Source organism: Esox lucius, chromosome 25 (assembly GCF_011004845.1).
Source record: "Esox lucius isolate fEsoLuc1 chromosome 25, fEsoLuc1.pri, whole genome shotgun sequence".
In the NCBI taxonomy this organism is placed as follows: Eukaryota; Metazoa; Chordata; class Actinopteri; order Esociformes; family Esocidae; genus Esox; species Esox lucius.
The window spans coordinates 4,645,406-4,666,621 of NC_047593.1; the positions used below are offsets into that span (position 1 = coordinate 4,645,406).

At 42.7% G+C, this 21,216-nt stretch overlaps 1 protein-coding gene across 2 annotated transcripts in view; it reads right to left on the bottom strand.

Annotated features, from left to right (window-relative positions):
- The window catches only part of ctnna2 (catenin (cadherin-associated protein), alpha 2), a 524,553-nt gene that overhangs the window by 339,049 nt on the left and 164,288 nt on the right, over positions 1-21,216 (bottom strand). For both annotated transcript variants that reach the window (XM_029118384.2, XM_029118385.2), the window contains one exon: positions 8,389-8,592. In XM_029118384.2, coding sequence (XP_028974217.1) covers positions 8,389-8,592 — 204 coding nt within the window. The remainder of the gene's footprint in view (positions 1-8,388; positions 8,593-21,216) is intronic.

Sequence of the window (21,216 nt, forward strand, 5' to 3'; positions counted from 1 at the left end):
GGTTGTAGCCAGCAAAGTTTTTGTCCATCCTAAACAAATCCTCTTTTGCCACTGGTCGTTATAACAGCTTATTAGCCATTCATAAACAACATTGATACAGTAACAATCCATGTAGGTGACGATAACTGACTTTTTCGTCAACTGAAAAGACGAATCATGTAGCCAGTAAAGTTTGTTCCGTAATCTGCGCTTCTAAAAACTACGCAATTTAACAAGGGATAGTCAGTCAGTCAGTCACACAATAAGAGACATTCACACTCCTGGGCCGGCTCTGCTTACACTGTCCAGCAAAAATAAAAAATAATAGTAACCACATTAGTGAAAAGACAAACAAAATTGATTAACCAAGTAAGCACTGATGGAGAATTACAGAAAATAAGACCCTCATGCTATGCAAGCTTTTCACCGTATTCTCCCCCATGCATATTGGAGGAGAAATTAAATGCATCACTTCATATTTTTGTAAAAACAAATATGACTGTGTAAACATTTTTAAATACTCTATGAACCAGCTAGCAAGCACATGCAGTGATCAAGTATGGTTTAGGCAGAAGCTTACGGCGTGTGTTAAGCTAAATATCTTGGGTTGGATAACATGCTATATATTATAGTTATGCAGGCAGGACATTAAGTCACTTTGCCTCCAGAAAAGCCTCAAATCTTTGGGGCGTGGATTCTACAAGGTGTCGGAAATCATTCACAGGGATGTCGGCGCATGCCGACATTTCCTTCATTTCCCAAAATATACTCTATTGGGTAGAGGGCTGGGGACAGTGCAGGACACTGACCTGGCATTTGTCAGTCTAGGTTATGTTTTCCACTCATCAATGCAAGACATTTTTTCCAACAAAACCTCCTTCACCCTGTTGCCAATTATACCCTTGTAAAAATGAGCATACTGCCAGTCCTCAGCCATGGCAACGTAGTCTACAGGCTTGCTGCTGAAAAGCTCTTCAATAAATTAGATGTAATTTACCACACTAATATCAGCTGTGAAGACTGGGTCCCTACACTCTAAAACCCTTGTTAACAGGGCCTCATTACATACAACATCAGACTCAATGGTACAAACAAATTTTAGCCCAATGAGTTAAATTGCCCTTCTACCTTAGGTCACACCTTAATATTTGGCACTCTTACAGTAACCTCTGCTCCTGTAGATATATCATGCAGGTCACTCCTAAAGCGTACACTTCCTTAGGTCACACCTTAATATTTGGCACTCTTACAGTAACCTCTGCTCCTGTAGATATATCATGCAGGTCACTCCTAAAGCGTACACTTCCTTAGGTCACACCTTAATATTTGGCACTCTTACAGTAACCTCAGCTCCTGTAGATATATCATGCAGGTCACTCCTAAAGCGTACACTTCCTTAGGTCACACCTTAATATTTGGCACTCTTACAGTAACCTCTGCTCCTGTAGATATATCATGCAGGTCACTCCTAAAGCGTACACTTCCTTAGGTCATTACTCATTTCAGGCCCTGGTCACCAACAGCTAAAAGAAATTCCCAAGGAGTGTTAAGTGTAATTTTTGCATTTGTGTTTTCCAGTATTGTTATGTTAGTATTACAGGTTTCCTTGGGTTTCATTGTACTGATTATATTTATCATTATTATTATATATTTGTTTTTGACAGGTCATATTATTTTGGTTGTTGTCTTGGTTTTTGTCTTAGGTTTTCAATTGACTTATCTTGTTAAATAATGGTTTATCTACTGTATTTTTTATACTGAGCCCAAAAAGCATTTGGAGATTGACATGTTGTCTTTTTTTTGCTTTGGATTCCAGCATTTCGGATCTGAAAAGAAATTGACAAACGGAGTTAAGTTAGCTTTGAATTTTGGTTTGTTGTATAATTAATTTCAATCCAAAGTCCAGGTGCAATACATACAAACAGACATTCATTCTGGCAAAATCCAATTGATTCTCTATAAGGTAAATCAGGTCCTGAATAGTAAAGATTAGGTCACATACAGTTTGGACAGATACAGTACAGAGAATGGCAGAGAATAATAACCTGCATATAACGATATTGTATTTAAGGTGTTTTTAGTATTATATGCAGGAAGAGATGAAGCATGGAATCTTATATTTGGGCAAGTGAATTGATTGCTATGGTCAAAAGTAACTGTGACAAGTAACTGAGGTTAAATTAAAACGACTAGTGGGTACGTTGGATCAAACTATTATGTGGGTTTTCAAATAATAGTTTGATCCACTTTATGAGCTCATTTTCACGCCATTCTACTCATTTGCTAATTTATCTAGGTTGATGAAAGATGCATGAGGAGAGATAATTCAAAAATACCATACCAAAAACAAATGGTGGTTTTCCTATTTATCTGTTGATTAATCTCTGAAGTAGAAAAACAGATCATTTTGAATGACATTTTACTAAAACCCCAAAATAAAAATTCACCCTGTCCCAATCTAAATGTATGAGTACATGCATTTAGGTATAAAACAACCAACTAAATGTTAATCTTCAGGTCAAAGTAGTTTAATTATTTTATTTCTGTTCACATTTTAAGATTTTCACAATTTAATACAGTTGAGGTATGAGGTATAATCGGATCGTTGTAAGCATTTGACTGGTAACAATTAGTACCACCCTAGTTAGGCCAAACAAAGCATGTGTGCAGGTGAACAGTACAGAAGCGATAGAAAACTACAGGTAACACACACACAGAATCACACACACTAACCCTATCTTAGACATGCCCAAAACTAATCTGTTTTTAAATCTAGGTTAAAAACACTTCTCTTTTCACGTGCCCATGACTGAGCACTTAAATATAACCACAAAGTTAGCCTTACAGCTTTCATAGCTTCCTCATGGCATCTATTATGGAATCTACCAGTTACAATTTTATTTCCTATTTATTTTATTTCTAGCTTATTTTGTTCCGTGTTTCTTTTATTCTGTGTTTTATTATTATGATGTTGCCTCCTTTGTTTTATAATTAAGGTGGTAAGAGTTCGCCTCAGGTGGTTAGAGTCCCCTTGTCATTTAAGGTGGTTAGAGGCATTTTTTTTATTTTTCTTTGTAAAGCACATTGAATTGCTTATATGTATGAATTGTGCTATATGAACAAACTTGCTTGTTATCCCAGAAATCCATGTTCCCTGTTACCTATCCCTAAACCTATCACTTACCCTAAACTAAACCCGAATATTAACCCCAATAACTTCATCCTATCCAAGAAATCCATGTTCCCTATGCCTGAACATATTAACAAGAATAACAGGAAATGTGTACCTAGGACATAACGCTAGACCTAAAATGTAAATATAACATTCCACCACTATGCCCAACTGTACGTTTTACCCTTTAAAAAAAATAACTAAGCCCGAAAATTCCATTTGACCTTGCAGGGATCTGCGGAAAACATGGTTGGAAATTTTTGGCATTTTACTATATTTGTCAGGACTTAACAAAGATCTGGAACTCTCTCTCTCACACACACACACAAACACACACACACACACACACACACACACAGTAGATGAATGTATTCGTTTCAGCAGGCTGTAATGACAATGACGATTCACCGATAGACAAAGTCACACTCACAAACACGCACACACACATTTTAATGCAGACATACTTTGATGGCCATTGTCTGGAACATCAGATCCATCCATCCCCTTTGATCAGCTTTGATGCGTCTCCACACCCAATTAGGCTCAATCCATCCTAGTCATGTTTTATTCAGCATTCTCATCAGACACTACTCCCTCAGCGTGTCCTTCACACACAAACACGCTCACAGATCAACGCGAAAAGACAGACACAGAAATAAACACACGCAAACAACCCATGAAGGCACCAACACAAACACCCACAACAGTTTCAGGTGATGAGTCAGGATCAGGACAGTTTCTGGTCATAACCGTGATTGAGTGTGTTTGTGAGTATGTACTTTGCATGCGTGCTTGCGTTCATTTATGTGTGTGTGCTTGCGTATGGAGGTTGGTCTCTCATTGAGAGGATAATGTACTGTAAACATAGGGCTGATTAGCAAACAGTCGAGCTCCACTGACCAGACCTTGGAGAGGATCATATAGACTCCCAAGGTCCTTTCCATTTTGACAACGAGCACTGCAGCTTGCAGATGTTCGCCATTAAAATATGCTATGTGCTATTAGTCAGAAAAACTGCTGCTGGCTTGGGATTCCCACTCTGTGTTCTATTTCTGGATGGACTAGGACAAGATTGTCAGAACAAGATGGCCACCTACCCGAAAACGGTCTACAGAAGAGACCCAGGGTTGCCTCCGTGGTCTGGCTCGCCCCTGAGAAGCGCCATAATGGAGTCATGTGGGCGCACACTGCCGGTTTGGCCTGTCGCATTTGCTCCTGTCTGCTGAGTATTGATCGACTGCCACCCCCCGCCAAACACACCCACCCTCCACCGCTCTCACAGCCTTACCTGCCTCGGAGGACTCACTCGCTCCCTCAGTCACTCAATCACTCTTAGGAACCCCTGCTGTGGGAAGGGGGCGAGTATATGCTCTGATTAGGCTGCCCATCTGCAGCTATATGATAGGGGGATGAGACTCTCTGATTTCCCCAGCGCTATGCATCCCAGTGCGCTGTGCGTGAAGAGAACACACGGGTCGATTAAGCTCTCTCCACGTCGCCCTCCAATGTGTGTATGTGCATGTGCGGGCGCGTCAGTGTGTGTGTGTGCCATCAGGCAGGAGTGTGTCTACCCTAAACGGTCACTCTGTCCATTCTGGAGTGCCAAACCTCACCAAATTCTCCCCAAATCCTGTTTACTGCCTGAATACCCAAGACCTATATAGTTCCCCCTACGGCCCCAAAGCCCTTTTAACCCTATACCTTCTAGGCTAGCACCCAACCTCCCCCTTGACCCGAACCGGCAATGCATTACACTGGCGATCAATTGATAGATCGGCCATGTCGGAGTGGCCCGTAACTAAATCAGCCAATCCTGATGATTCAGCAGCGGCCTGGGTGCTCCAGGCCGTTGTCACCAATCACAGATCACAAGCGTGGCCCGACAGGTATGGACATTCGCCTGTCACTTGGACCTAATTTATTGCCGGCTAGCCGCCATTGATTAACCTTGCATTGTGCCTTCTGGACGACTGGTACCCTCTTCTTGGAGAAAGGGGGAAGTGGAGTCTAAAACTTATACTGGAGCAAAGGGAACAGGCACAATGAAAATCTAGTAGAATAAACTGTCCAAAAAAGTTCACAGGTTACAGATGTTGTGTATACTGTTTGATATTAATAAACAAGTGGTTTGAATCCTAAATGCTGATTTGGTGATAGCTGTGGTATATGAGACGCTAAATCTTTGGTAAGACCACATCGTTTGTAATGGCTTTAAGAGAACAGTGCTCATATTGTCCACATAGCAACAGCCCCTGCTGCCTCATTGCTTACTTAGTAAATATGTACTAACCAGTGGTTAAGAGTAACTGAACTGCTGGACTACACAACATTTTAAAGTTTTTAACTGCTAGATATAATTTGGGCATTTAACCTCCTACAAACTGAAGAGGTGATTAGGAATGCCACACTGGGTACCCATGGAGCAATAAGGGTTAACTGCCTTGTTCAAGAACCCACTTTTTTACAAAATGTTTCCTCTTTGACCTGCCGACTCAAATGAAAGTTTTCACATAAATACAATAAATATAATCCCCCAGATCTCCTTTCTACTGACAGGCTTCACACTCTTTTCTTCTCCTGGTTTGCTTCAACGGGACGTTGAAAAAGTTGTCATTTGTGGCCCTTACACCAAGTGCATTATATTGATCGCTTATAGTATCAATTACAATTCTGGCAGTGGTGCGGTGCAATAATCAATTGCTGCTCCTTGCTCTAATCGAATGTGTGTGTGTAAGACTTGGGACTGTAGGATTTAAACATAATGGCTTGTCTGGAACCTAAAGGCAAGATACTGCTTAATGATCTTTTTGAGATTATTTGGTTACTTGAGTTGAAAGACAATATGAATTTTGGTGGTGGTGGTACAGAGTCCAGCCCAACTCCTATGTGACTTGTACATTATGTGTTTTGTTTACAATACAGACATTGGGGTATGTTCTGTCTAAAATATAGACTTGAGGGTATGTTTTGTCTGTAGTATTTTGTGTCTGTGACCTTTCTGTTTGGGTTTACTGTGGGTGTGTCCTGGGTTCGTGTGTTTCAGAGGATCTGTATTTGTGTGGCTAGCCCAGAGGTCTGTTGGCCGATCGAGTCAGTCTGGGTAGAACAGGCAGGTCCATTTTGTAGAATCGCCAAGAGTCACTGAGGTTATTTCCACAGCAGACAACAAAGTGTACAAAAAGCCTTCATAGAGAATGAAAAGAACATAAACCTGGCATGTAATAGTCGTTATCTATAGCTTTTATTGCCACAGCTACTAACATTACAAGAGAAAAGGACACTATTTCAACAGCCAGTAATGGGTTGTCTTCAAGGTTTCAGCATCCACTGTGCTCTAGAAACTGGTTCTTCAGTTCCATCCCAAAAAAATAAACCCACGTGCTCGTGAAAATACTCACATGCCCTCTAATGCTCTCGGTGCAAAAGCAGCTTTAGCTAAAATACTGCGGATTCCCTTCATTAATTTCATGAGTTGCGGTTGGGAGACTACAGCTGGGGAAACCGGAATGAGCCTGTGGCTGTCCTATCAAAGATGTAAGCCAGAAACAAAGAGCAAAATGTTCCCAAATCTTCACACAGTTTAACCAAATGAGAATAAAGCACCCTCACTGGAAACTGTCCAAGTGGCAGCGGGAAGAGGGGGGGGGTTGGACAATAAAATGTCAGTTTTCCTTTTTTGTACCTCCCTAAATAAGTGAACAATTATGATATACTTAATCTTGTACCGGTTCCAGAACATGTGAATTATTTTCAATGGTTTGACTGCTTATGCATATCATTAATATTCATAGTGTTGAAAATAGAAAGAGGAAATGAAACATATAGCTACATACAGTGAATATTCATGAGCATTTCAAATGCAGATGTTAGGTCTTCCCGACACAAAATCAGAGCATTTCTGTCATAAAGACTTGTCAGTAATTTTCTGTCAACACTTCATGAGTATTGATTTAAATAGATAGTTATTGGATAGATAATTGGATAGATACAACAAACGGACAAGAACAACAGAAACTTTGCAACTTAACCCTAACTTAAAAAAAAAAGATTGCCAGTAGTTGTTTGTAAGGATTAAAGTGTACATAAATAAGTGTGCACAGATTGTTTTACAGTTTTTTGTCAACTAATGGAGCCAAATCAGAAACAGATACTTTTTTGTCAGTGGTAAACGCACTAGTTGGGCACAGGGGATGATGGAAGTGCTGATGAGCTCCTTAACATCCACAAGGGATTTGAAAGCCCCTGAGCACAAGGTTTCTGCTGCTGCTAATGAATACAGAAGCAGAAAGAGAGACACCCAATCCTGCACAAGTTAAGAAGATTTCCAGAATTACAAGGTAAAAAAAAAACTGGAAAATCTGGAATCCTCAAACCAGGATTTATGGAGGGATTTCGATGAAAACCAATCAGAATTTTGCAACCCTTAGTAGGTTGGAGGTAAGTCGATAATAAGTGATGTAATAGTGTAACTGGTCAAACTGACGCACCTCCACCACAGAAACTTTCACTCATTATCCAATTAAAAACTCCAAAATGGCCACCTAGTTTCAAATCTCAACACATAGCCGGAATGCATCTGATAGAGAGCCCTTTTCCGCCCTGGCTGCAGTGAAGCCAATGGAGGCTGAGTACAGCAAAACCCACACTAACTGGCATAGTGAGTGAAAGCCTTGAATGCAGCGCAGCCGCAGCCATTCTTCCTACCTTCCTTACACTGCAGTAACTCACACCCAGAGTCAAGGCCATTACGGGGTTATCTAACAGCCCAACCAGGGGTCGGTAACTGCTCGTCGGTGGGGGGGTAATGTACTGAGGAGGTTTATAGTGATGTATGCCCGCCAGGAGCCAAAATGGCTTCCATGTCTCTCGTGTCACGCTGTGCACATCCCATTTCCATCCAATATCACACCGTTCAGTGGAGGAGAATGGATGGAGACAAGAGTTAAACTAGAGAAAGAGTGGAAACGGTGAAATGAAGGGAAGGCTATTGTCTTGTGGAGGAGCTGAAGGTGGAATGTATACTGCGGACAGAGTCGTCGGGGTGTGTGTGTTTCAGGGGATTTGGGAACAACGTGGGCATCTGAGGGGACGGTGTGTACGGACAGGGGTCTGTGTGTTAGGATGAGTGTGCAGTTGAAGCTGTGTGTATCAGAAGGGAAAGACGTGTTTGGACAGGTTTTGTTCACGCATGTGCGTGTGTCTGTGTGTGTGTGTGTGCGGGTCTGTAAATCACTCACATTGTTCATGTACTCGCTCAGCAGGTCTTGCAGGGCCTGCCGGACGGCGTTGCACTCGGCCACGATGCGCTCGCGGCGGTCGTCTCGGGTGCAGGACGAGTCGGCCATGAGGGCGGCGCCGCTGATGATGCTCTCCAGGCGCTCCTCCAGAGAAGGACGGAAACGAGCCTCGCTGAAAGTCAGCGGGTCCAGGATGATCTTGTTCTGATGGGGGGGAGGGACAGGGTCAGTGAGATGCACCTGGCACATGACTGCATGCATATCAATGGTAGGCTCAGTAAAGTGTCCTCAACCCACCGAGAGCATTGAATGACGATGCACATCATCATCCCCTCTTTTTATTTCCGTAAACTGATGTACCACATCCCCTAAAAATCATAGGTGTTGCATGTGGCAACACCACGCGGCCAAGCACATCTTTGAGTCTAGGCTCTGCAATGACATGTCTGCCCTGTCGGGGTCGACAGTTTAAAAGCACGGGGATGTGTGGAAGCACTCAGCCGTGACTGAATCACGCAAGACTAAAGCTATGAAAGTAAAATCCATATGAAAAAGGAAAGGCAAGGAGAAACTGCATGATAGAGACACTTGAGAGAGAGGTGGGAGATACAAAGACAGATATCGACAGAGGGAGGTGAGAGAGAATTAGAGCAAGTGAAAGATGGAGCGGGAGTAAAGGAAAGAGAGAGTGAGAAAGAGGGAGAGAGAAAGAGCGTGAGGGAGACAGAGAGGTTACAGGTTCTAGATACAAAGAGAAATATAGACAAGGAGGTGAGAGAGAATAAGGGAGAGAGAGAATTAGAGTGAGTGAAAGACAGACAGGGACAGAGATAGGAAGGAGGGGACAGACAGGTTCTATTCCTGCTGTTACCATGAACAACTGTCACTTAACGACAGTTTTTTTTCTGTAATGGGCTCTCCCTGAAACACATTATCGGTGACAAAGGCTTACGTCTGGTTCACACAGGGTCACACACAGTCATCATGATGCACATATGTAATATTACACATCTGAGAAACATATAATGGATAGGAAATGGGACACGGAGAGACTGGCATACAGCGAGATACAGACACCCAGATGGAAAGAGACACAGACAGAAATACTGACAGAAAAAGAAACCGAGACAGACAGACATACTGACAGAGAAAAAGCGATAAGAAAGTGTGACAAAGAAAGAAACAGAACAAAACAGAGAAAGACAAGTGAGAGCAAAAAAAAAAGACTGAGGCAGAGAGAAACATTGAAGATCAATGCCACAACAGGAGGAGAGAAGCTATTGAACAAAAACCTGGACTAACAGAGCCTAACCAAAAAGCTAGCCAACACATTTGGCAGCTGGGCCCCCGGGGTGGCAGAAGGCTTGGGGCAATCTGTCGGTGCTAGGCGGCAGAGCCGAAGGCAGAAAGTGGAGCGGAAGGTCACCTTCAAACTTAGCTCCAAGGTCCTAATTCCAGCCACATACTGGAGCCTTCTGCTCTGCTTTATGGGGCCTTTAAGAACAGAGGGATAGACACTTGGGCCGCGAAGGCAACGCCCTCGGTTTTTATTATTAGAAGAATCTTTTTTCTTTTTTGTATTTTTTTTATGCTTTGTACATCAGGTACCGAAGAGAATTACCATATTGATGGTGGAGGTATTACGTTTTATGGCCGTACAATTTCAATATCCCATTCGGCAGCAGTTTGTGGCGCAGTTGGGTTTTTAAGAGGGGGGAAGTCACGCCGGGATAGTCAGCGTTTATTGGGGAAAAGGAGTACACAGTCTCTGCCCTGAGTGCCTTTAGTGTGTCTGGACGTCTGTTGTGTGTTGGCCAGTGTGTGTGTTTACATTATATCAGTTTGGCTGCGCTTTATGCTTTAAACGGTTCCAGTAGGGCCTACTTGAATGCAAAGCACAGTGATGTGCAATGACTACAATCATCCATGTCTACGCGAGAGCCAAATTAGTTTCGGGTTTGCAGATAGGACTGCATCATCATTTCATTTCTCCCGCAGAGCTTTTGAGACACATTGTCCGACTTGATTTGATTTGATTACAGTTGAGTTACAGAAGCCTGACGCGGTGCCACAAACAAAGCTATAGACACACACACGCACATGCATGAATCCCACACGTAAAGAAGCACAGAAAGACATCGAGCCAGTGCAAATGGACACCCAGAGTAACAACACAGACTAAGTGAGAAGGGCCCCCATTCTGGACAATAGTCTGTCCATGTGAGAATAACAGCAACAGCTACTGATGGTTTCTCCTCTGTTCATAAGCCATCCTATTGTACATCTTATTACAAGAGTCCACTTCTTCGAAAGCTTCGAGAGGACATTACCAAGACAATGAGCCTTACATACGGCGCTAGATGACGATGTTTGTGTTGTTCGTGTCACACAGTCACCCTAGCTGCACAAAGAGACGTGTGTTTGAGGCTATCAAATGTGAGGCGTAAAAGGGAGGGGCAGGGGAAATGAATGGGGATGCCCGGGCATCAGTATAGACAGAGGCAAGTGAGGAAACTGGTTGCAATCAGAGGCATATTGTCTTCATCGCATTTCAGTGTTGTGCAATGCGGAACCGTTCTGCGTGACTTGTGGGATTTGCTTTTGCTCCGAGTGACTGAAATTGTTATTTTTCCCTCGCCGTTTCCGTCCATTTCCATCCTCCATTAATTAATTTGAGTTTGAGTCGCCCCTCCCCTGGCCTCCCTTCGGGTTTCTGCCGAGGCCACCGTCGTAACCGGCAGCCCATAAGCTAAAGCGCATTACATCGCATCATTCAGATATTTAAATAGACAGAAAATGTCAACCCGAAGGAAGACTAAAAGCAGCAGAGATGAATCGCCATACATGGACTCCGAAAAAACCTTTTTCTGTGGCACTAGTGGTATTAATAAGAAAATGGGAAGAGTAAGCTCCATTCAGGCTCCGCTCGGTCCTCTGCTCCCCAGGGTAGGGAGACAGGGTTGTTTGTCAAATGATGCATAATAAAGGCTGGATGAGGGATAATGGAGGACCGTGAGTCTCTGTTACACATAACCTACTTTAGACAGGCAAGAGAGACTGAGAGAGAGAGATGGCAAGCAATACATTGTTGAACCACAGAGTCTCTGAAGAGAAGTGGTGAGGAGCTGGGTACAAGTGGGTGGCCCTTCCTCTACTGCCTGTGCCATGTGATGGAGATTACCCGAGCAGACGGTTTCTGAAGGCCAAATCCTTCATCAAGATATCCAAACGTTCAGATCACCCAGCCGGTCAACAAAAAAACTACTCCTCAGGGTAAAATGTAAATGTCAGCTGGCTTTTCATGACTTAAATTGAGTTAAAAAAAAGAAAGAATCACCCACTCTCTCAGGTATCGCTAATCCAACCCTGAGTCATACACAAGCCCTGGACCAAAGCCAGGTCTGTGCCTCAGGAAATCAAATGATGAATACCTGATTCCAAGAGGGAATCCTTTTTCTAGTAGAGCAGTTTGAGGTCTGGACTGACAGCTGGGTGCTTCTTTCAGGTTAAAGAGAAAGGAGTTACATTCTCCAGGTATTAACCCTACTACATTTGTGTACCAGTGGGCAAGTTCAATTGGGAATGTGCTCTGAAGCATGCATCTGAGGAAGATCTTTATCATTGTGTGGAAAATGCTGGAGACCTTTTAACCATGCCATGAGCAAAATGTCCATCATACAAAGATGTTATTTCAAATGGAGTACATCACAAATAGTTTTTTTTCTTTATTGTCAGCGCACTCAAGAAGTATTGGCAACTGTCAAGATATTGAGCAAAAGTAGATGCAAAAAATAAACAACACAAACAATTAGTCATGTTTTGACATGTTGGAACTTTCATTACATCTAAATAATTTCTGAAGCACAAAACATTTTATAGAGTAGTACAATTTATTCTGCAATACACTGGATTCAAAAGCTTTGGAATCCATAAAGAATGTGATCTCTGTAATACAGTTCTATGCTTTTTAGTTGGTCTCAGTCTCCAGGAAATGTTTTTGATGCCTTTCACCTATTGCTGTTTCCCTGGGGTATACATACACTAAATGGCGAAAAGTATGTGGACACGCCTAGTAATAATTGAGTTCAGGTGTTTCAGCCACACAAAATGGGTTTCCAAATGGGTTTCCTTTGTGTGTTGATGTACACAAGCCTCACATCAACACACAAAGCCAAGGGTCAGCTGGATTGGTGTAAAGCACACTACCACTGGACTCTGGAGCAGTGGAAACCTGTTCTCTGGAGTGATGAATCACGGTTTACTATCTGGGAATCTTATGGATGAATCTGAGCGTGGTGGATGCCAGGAGAACGCTACCTACCTGAATGCATATTACCTTCTCTAAAGTTTGTTGGAGGAAGGATAATGATCTGGGGCTGTGTTACAGGGTTTGGGCTAGGCCCATTAGTTACAGAGAAGGGTTGACTTAATGCTACAGGACATAAAGACATTTTAGACAGTTGGGTGCTTCCAACTTTGTGGCAACATTTTGGGGAAGGCCCTTTCCTGTTCCAGGATGACTGCACAAAGCGGGGTCTATAAAGACATGGTTCGACCAGGTTGGTGTGGAGAAACTCAAGAGGCCTGCACAATGCCCTGACCTCAACCCCATTGAACATTTGGGATGAATTGAAACAGCAATTGTGAGCCATGCCTTCTCATCCAACATCAGTGCCTGACCACACAGATGCTCTTTTGGCTCAATGGGCACACATTCCCACAGAGACACTCCAAAATCTTGTGGAAAGCCTTCCCAGAAAAGTGGTACCTATTATAGCTGCAATGGAGGGGGGGGGGGTGGGGTCACATTTTCAGGACCGCACAGTATAGTGGGATTTCGGGGTTATCAAGTGTCAAAATCAATTGTTAGATGCCACCTCCAGGGATTAGATCGCACAATATTTCTGTTACTGGTCAGATGCTTTAACTGCTAGGCTTCCTGCCCCCTATGATTTGGCAATCGTATCAATTATAATTTTTCATCCCATTTAAAATATCTTGATTGGTCTCTTGGTTGGCAAACAAAGGAAGACGTCTGTTATGTAACTAAGTTCAAACTTATAGTTAAGAAGAAATTATGTAGCATAGTATTGCTTCCACACCAACAAAAACTGAAAAGAAAGGGCTGGACATACGGAAAAGGCCAGCTCAAATAAACATGTATTATTTAAGTTCAATAAATGTAAAAAAAGGGTGCGTCCTAAACGGCATCCTACTGACTACATTAGCCCTAAAGAGCCTGGCAAAATCAAGAGCCCTACACAGGGAGCAGGGCTCCATTCTGGATGAGTGTCAGACCGTGTTGACCTATTCGCAATGAGTCACAACAGGGCTTGTAGGAGCAGGTATGTACGCTCAGAGCTGCAATCACATTCACGCTGTGACACAAAATGCCAGGCCACAGACGCCACTGCCCCAAGCTGTGGCACACTGAGATGTTTGTTTCTGTGTGCGTGTCTGTATGAGGGTGCATATACAGGTATCGACTGGAATAAAGAAAACACCACAACAGCGTCTTAATGTGGTGCCGTGCCACTAGAAGCTACCAGGCAGGCAGCAGTGCACCTTGGCATAGATACTGGGTCTGGAACGGTATTAGAGGAATGTGACACTGTTCATCTATGGGACGTTCATGTTGATCCGGTCATAGACGCCGCGGTGCAGTATTTCCCGTAAGTGTCTGAGTTGACTTCAGATGACATGAAGGGTGCTGGCATACTGTGAAACATCAGTACATTTTGTGTGTGGGTAGGTGGGTATGTGATTCTTGTTTTACTGTAGATGTAGGTCTCTACTGTTATACAAAAATCAGACATATGTTCACCCAATATTTTCATTTGTTATATATTTAGCACGTCCCCCACAACAAAAAAATTATATTTTTGGCTTTGAGGTTAGGTTACAGTTTACATTTGTGATTACTGTAAGAAGTATGGTTAGTTTCAGACTTAGGCATTGTGTTAGGTTTAGGGTAAGGATTAGGCATTAGGGTCAGGATTAGTTTAAGCAGGGGATAGGAGAAACTGGTAGGGGATAAGGGAATTTGGTAGGGGATAGGAGAAATTGGGAATCATTGTTACAGACCTGAGAAGGATAGACAAACAAACAGGTGTCTGATTTCGCATTACTCATTCAGCCAATGTTGCCTTTATTTTGATGTTTACCCGTGTGTGTGTGTGTGTGTGTGTGTGTGTGTGTGTGCCTGTCTGTGTGTGTGAGTGTAAGACAAGCCCGGGCCTGTTGCTTATTTCCCCAGTCTCCTTTTTCTCCTTTTTTTCCCTTTAACTCTTCCTCTCTCTCTCTCTTTACCCAAGGTGTAATGTAATTCACCCTCTGTGCTCCCTCCCACCCACTGGCCACAGTGTCATACATCATTTAGACTCGGCCAGAACACTATTCTCCTTTTGCTGACTCATCCAGGGCTTCAGCGCTTTGCTATACAGTCAATACTCAAACACCCACACACACACAAAACGAATATGAGCAGACAGACACGATGGCTGCACTCAAAACGCACGCATGAGAGTGTTTGGCAGATACGAGGCCAGTACAAACAGTTACACACGTGGTTGCACGCTCGCATGTGCACGCGCACGCACCCACACACACACACACACACACACACAGAGGAGTGGCACACGGTCCAACACACAAACCCAATCATTTTTTTCAGTGGGGGTGGCGGTGGAAATCACATCTGTGATTTCCTGTCTGTTAAACGGCTTGATTGTTGTTTAAGTTTTCATTCTCCTTTATTCATATGCTCTCTGGAGATAAGGGCCACTTGGAAGATTACTAGTTTGCTGGAAGACGTGAGAGCTGAATGAGGCTGTTTAGCTGCAGATAACCCGATTCAGGTGGAAAATAGGGGCCATTTTGCTCCTGCCAACCAGCAAACAGCACCATTCCTCAACAGGCCTCTTATCAGTTCCTTGTAACAGTTGGCTGGTAATATCTAGTCGAGTTACATGAGTAGGAGAGGGTGTAATATATGTATTCCAACACCATGCTATCCTGCATCAAGACACATTATATTCAGAGTAGAATCTGAGATGTAAAACAAACTGACATAATCCTTTTGATGCATATCAGTTAATATACATTAATGTATTTTGAAGTCAGAATTCTATGGGAACTAGTTGCATAGTGTGCATTCTGCAATGTGCAGTGCAATCTGCAGCGTGACTAGAAGTGGCATTATGCTAACAACGTGCAACACAGTAAAGGAAATTTATAAAAGCTGCCATTGCTCTTTGGCAAAGACAATCAGGCAAAAACAGATGAGCTGTGACCGTGGAGACAGAGACACCTTGATTTAGGAAGACAAAAAGGATCGGAGCAAAGCCACAATACCCCAGAGGGGATCTCGCATCTCTGAGAAAAAGTCTCTGAGGGAAAAAGACGACAATAGAAGAAATGTATTAATATGAGGAAAGTGAAGGATGAAATGAAATAAAAACAGCAGAGGAATGTTTTCCCTTGAGGAATCAAATTTGTTGTTATGCCGAGCACAGTGTCAGAGTGCTGTAAGTAGGGTACAAGCGGAATGATGGGGAGAAGGGGCGACAGACAGGTACAGAGAGAGAGAGCAAGTGAACAGCACCCAGTTTCAACAAAAGCCCATGTTCCTATAACTGTAATTGGTGACAATCCATTCTTATAGCACCTCCCTAATGTCAATGTAGGGGGGGTTTCATCCACCCCATTTGGAATTTTGCACACTGTATTGTCTTGCGAGATTAAATAAAAATGGATTTACTCTGGTCATAATGGCAAAAAACTTTTGATGTGAATACCGCACTACTGTATATCCCCTGAGGAATATTTTTTATGGAGCGATTCTACAATGAAGAGAAGAAGAATATAATTTAACCTGACTTAATGAGAGTTTTTTCCCAGTCTGAATGAACCAGGAATCACCCACTGGGATATGGTAAGCTGTTTTTTAAGGGACACTTGGCCATTAACAGAATGAGGTTCCGGGGCGTGTTATAAAATGTAAAATATAGAAATCTGAAAAGAACAGGTGCTTTGATCCTTGGTCATTATTGGGAATTTCAGCATGACTAGTGTTTAGCCATGTAGACGACCCTGCAAAAGGCTAACAGTGAGGGTGGAGGGCAACATGAAATTACCTTGCCTTCCACAAGTAGAATTCCTTACCCATGTGAAACGTTCAATAGAAGGTGACTTTTCATGTTAAATAGAAACTGAAATCTTAATTCCAAATTGCCCATTGTGCTCTTTCTTCAACCGATCACTAACGCGGTCAACGGTCATCTCAGTGCATTTTCCGGGTCTTACTTGGACCCCACTGTGTGTTCAAGAAACATTAAGAGCATGGTACGTCACACATGCCCAATAAAACATTCAAAAGGGAAACAGGACACAATCTACGCTCTTCCGTTGCATCCCCCTACAGGTTCTCATCCATCCACCCACTGACTGCTGCTGGTCAGACAATTATAAAACTGGACACTCCGATGCTCTGGGCGAGCCCCCAGAATGTTTCCAAAGACGACTTGAGAAAAGCTTGACCTTTATACCCACCCACTCATGCAGTACACTGGGCTGGGCTGGTTGGACAAACGTGCGTGACGCCCTGTGACAAAACCTAAAACTGGCCCTAGGGATCCCTTTGTCACAATGTCCTCCCTATCTGATTGATTAGACTAATGAAGGATGCCCGCCTTGACTGCTCCAGGACACCATTTGCTTATTGTCCCACAATGGCACCAATGGCTTAGTCAGAAGACATAGAATCTGAGCTATTTCCAAACAAAGTCATCGTTTGTTTATTTTCCGTATTCATTGGTGTGACTCAACAAGACACCATCAAAACCGAGCAGCCGATCCTCTTGGCAGTTCAATCAGAGTTCTCTTCATTACGGGGCAGCGTTAAACTAAATAATACAGAACCGTCACTGTGGCAACCCCCGGATTAAGTCTGCTGTAATCAGGGCATGGGTAAATGTCACTCAAAAATGACAATTAACCTAATTAACTAAAGTCCCGCTGGGGAACTTTGTCAGAGAAAGTGCTGGAATGCTGAAGGGGAAAAAAGTGGGTGATCCATACAGCAACTAAAATAAAGGCTGGTTTGTGGTTGTTTTAACAGATCGCCAAGCTGTCTGATACTTGGGACAGAGGAGAAACAATTGCAGGATCCTGTGTCTGAGGACCTCTTGAATCAAAGCAGCTCTTTTAGATAACATATCTTTTATCAGGAGAGGCTGAACCCTCAGTGGTAACGCTCTTGTTCTTTCTCCATCTCACTCTCTCAGCGTCTTTTCGACACACACTACTGACCTGTGCTTTAACACAGCTTAGGCCCGTTTTAGCTCACTGAAGCAGCAGATGACAGCTCGAGCCAATGCAGTACTGAGCCAAATGGCACAGTATTGCATTTCCCAGGCCTGTGCCATCCCCACAAAAGTAATAGATATTCTTGGTTAATGGTACCGTTCAACCACTGATGTAAAGAGTGGGGCCAGTTAAAGGTTACAGGTAAGAGAAAGCTCCAATCTAATCTTGGGTAAACATCTAATTTGATTTGATGCTGTGTGCAATCAAGCTCAAGTGCCATTTAATAAGGAGGGCCCATTTGAACACAATGCTCAATCAAAGAAAAGTAAGGTCAGATCCGATCCAAACACTTATGAGCATTGATTCTGTTTGTGGTTCCCATTATCATGCCTTCAATTTGAAAATCATCTTTAGTTTGCTTCCAATTGACCATTCCCGGGAGAACCTAAGTCCCGTGATGACATCATTATTAATGACCCTTAATGAGCTATCATTTTGTGCCAAACATGAAAAGCCCTTGCTATTATTTTAATTGTATTCTTTTTAGCAGTTCTTCGAATCAGATTGGACAATCCTGCTGCGGAAAGAGCGAAAGAAACAGGGAAAGAGTGGCAAATTATATCCTTGAGCCTTCATTTGTGTAACCGATACAATTTGTGGGTGTGTACGTTAAGTCTGCTGTAATCAGGGCATGATTAGAGTTAGAGTTCTCAGTAGCAGCCAGAGCCTGAATTTGTAGTGTTTTTTGGAAAGATTTGATTCTTTATTGATAGAACATTGATAATATAACACTGAATATATATTTTTGCAAAATGGAGAAAGAAAAGAAAATTATTACCACTTGAAATCCTGTCTCAGTCCACATGAAAACACAAAAACACGCTGTCAAACACTGTCAAGAGCATGCCAAACCAACAGGCGACAATACAACCCTAACCTTAAAGCCATGTTGGCCAATCAGAAGCCTGAAATAAAGTAATTACTTGTTCCAGTAGGCTAACAACAATGGCTCGAGTGTTGGATGTAGCAGTGACCTCTGTAGCACATTCTGGCGCCTCTTTTCCTCAAAATAGTGAGGAAAAGTCCATTAATGTACATTAATGTGAAAAGTCCTGTTAGCAAGATTAAAACCAGCACTATTTTGGCTACGTCTGCCAATGTACAAATTCACCTCATGTAAACAATGGAGATAGCGGCGCACACTGACGCTACAAGCCAAAAACTCTGTTTTCCCTGTCTACACGTAAACACTGAAAACAGAGTTTCTGAATATCTTCACTCTTTTCAAAAGGGCCGTATTCAGTGACGAAATGCCAAAACGCTTAGAAAAATTCCTGTTTAAAAAAAAACTGTTTACGTGTGAACTAGGACTAAGCCTAATGATGATATAAAACTTAATATAATGATTAATATGTATCAAGCAAGAGCTGTGCAAATTATGTGTAACTTGCCAAATTAAATATAAATTTAATGAGCATTTAAAAAAAACATTGAATCTAATGATAAAAATCACAGATAATATATATATTATATAGAAATATATTAAAATTGCTATTACAACATGAAAAACAGTGGAATTCCTAAAACGGTCTATTACATGTGTGGTGCTGGTGGCAACCAGTTGGAGTAGGGGGTCACCAAACACGGGAGAAACCAGGCAACAGAAGCTATCTACTCAAAATCTGCAAATATAGCGGCTACAGTATTTTTTGATTTAATTATATTTAGTTATACCCCGACGTTATACACATGGGGTCCTTTCCACTGACATCTCAAAATAAATGGAAGTGTCCACAGAATAGTGCAGACATATTTCATATTTATTATGGATCTTTGTTAGCGTCATTCAGTTGACACGACATAAGTCATTTTATTACTGTGCTGTTGGACCAGGCTTGAATTTTCAGGCAAAAGCTCAAGTGTTGGTGTGTGCTCATCTGGGTGCGTGTGCTCCCAGTTTCTGCGTCACATAGCAACTAAAGTCTTCATGTACCACTCTCTCCCAGGGCTGCGGAAATCTATGACTACGAGGCTCCCAAGGACAACATGGAGAATGGGTAAAGGGGATTTTAGTCACTGCGGTTCACTTCAAACTGTATTAGAGTTGTCCTGAAACACTTTGTGAGTCAGCATGTCTTGAAGTTCCCTCTACTCCCCTATTCAGTCACCGGGCCAAGACCTTTCGTTGACCTCCTTTTGGTTCCTGTTCAGTTGAATCAGCTGACTACATCCGGCAACAATTCTTTGTGCCGCAATGTTGACACTGAATCAGAGCTGGAAATAGTGACATTTCAGTTTGAAGACCAAATACACACAGAATGAGGTCAGGGCCCATATTCTGCAGGGTCTTAATGCAGGACAGCTGGCCATCAGTTGTGGCCCCTTTAAAAACCATCCCATACCAAGTACCTGAATCAGTGCTGCTAGCAGGACACACTCTGCAAATACTATAATGAAGTCTTCTGTTTTTCTTGTTAAAATAGGCACAATGCTTGGGCTGCACACTGCAGCTTCTGTCTTGATACTGCCAGTAAGATGTCTGTCTTTGCCTATGGTGTTTCCAAAGTATTCGACAGTCTGAGACGAGCATGGAAAATGGCGGGCTGTCCCCTTTCACTTCCTTGTACAAAAACGAAATCACAGTAAACTGGCTTAAGTGAGGGCCGTTACATTTCAAGCATGATTACAGCACCTGTTATATGGAGCTGTGTTAAATTTTTCAGATGAGAGCTTTTACCCTGTTACCACAGGGTACGGTGAAGTAAACGATGGGCAGAGTCTAAATCTTTGATGGGTGGTGGTGGAGGTGGAGAACATGAAGTTGTGGTCCACAGACATACAAGCGGAGCACATATAGCTTGCGAACAAAGAGTGTTTAGGACCTCTGCAGGTTGTCACGGTTACCCCGGACGTCCCGTCATTGCTGGGTACAGACCCCCCCCTGCTCCCTCTCAAAAAGGGGCAGAGGGCAGGGAGAGAGCTGAGGAGAAATGGTGTAGTGTCGATGGGGCCAAGCAGCACGTTCAAAGGCAAAAGTATGGTTCAGTGGGTAGGAAGATGGAGGGTCATGAAGAAGAGTCAAATCTATCTGGGGAGCTGCCATTGCTCACTCTGGTGGAAATGGCTAAACATAGCATTGCAAACTGTCAACACCACACTGGAACACCAAGCAATATACTAAGCCCTGGTAACACTCGGAGCAGGATGTCAACACTGTGTCAGTATTTACGATGCAGCCAACAGATGTTCACGGAGTGCAATGAACATCCACTCACCTGGATGTAAAATCAATGCACGGAGAGAACTCTTGATCCACAAAGTCATTTGAAAGGACTTACTGCATGAGTACAAGCACTGACAGTCGAATATAACAAAAACAACTGAATATGAAGAGTTGAGTTAGTGCTGAAAAGAAGGTATCCCTTCACTAGAACACAATCCCTCTAAGATGAGATTCCATAGCAAACAATAGAACCAATGTCAAACAAAACACTGTCATTGATTTCACCAACACGGAACTAC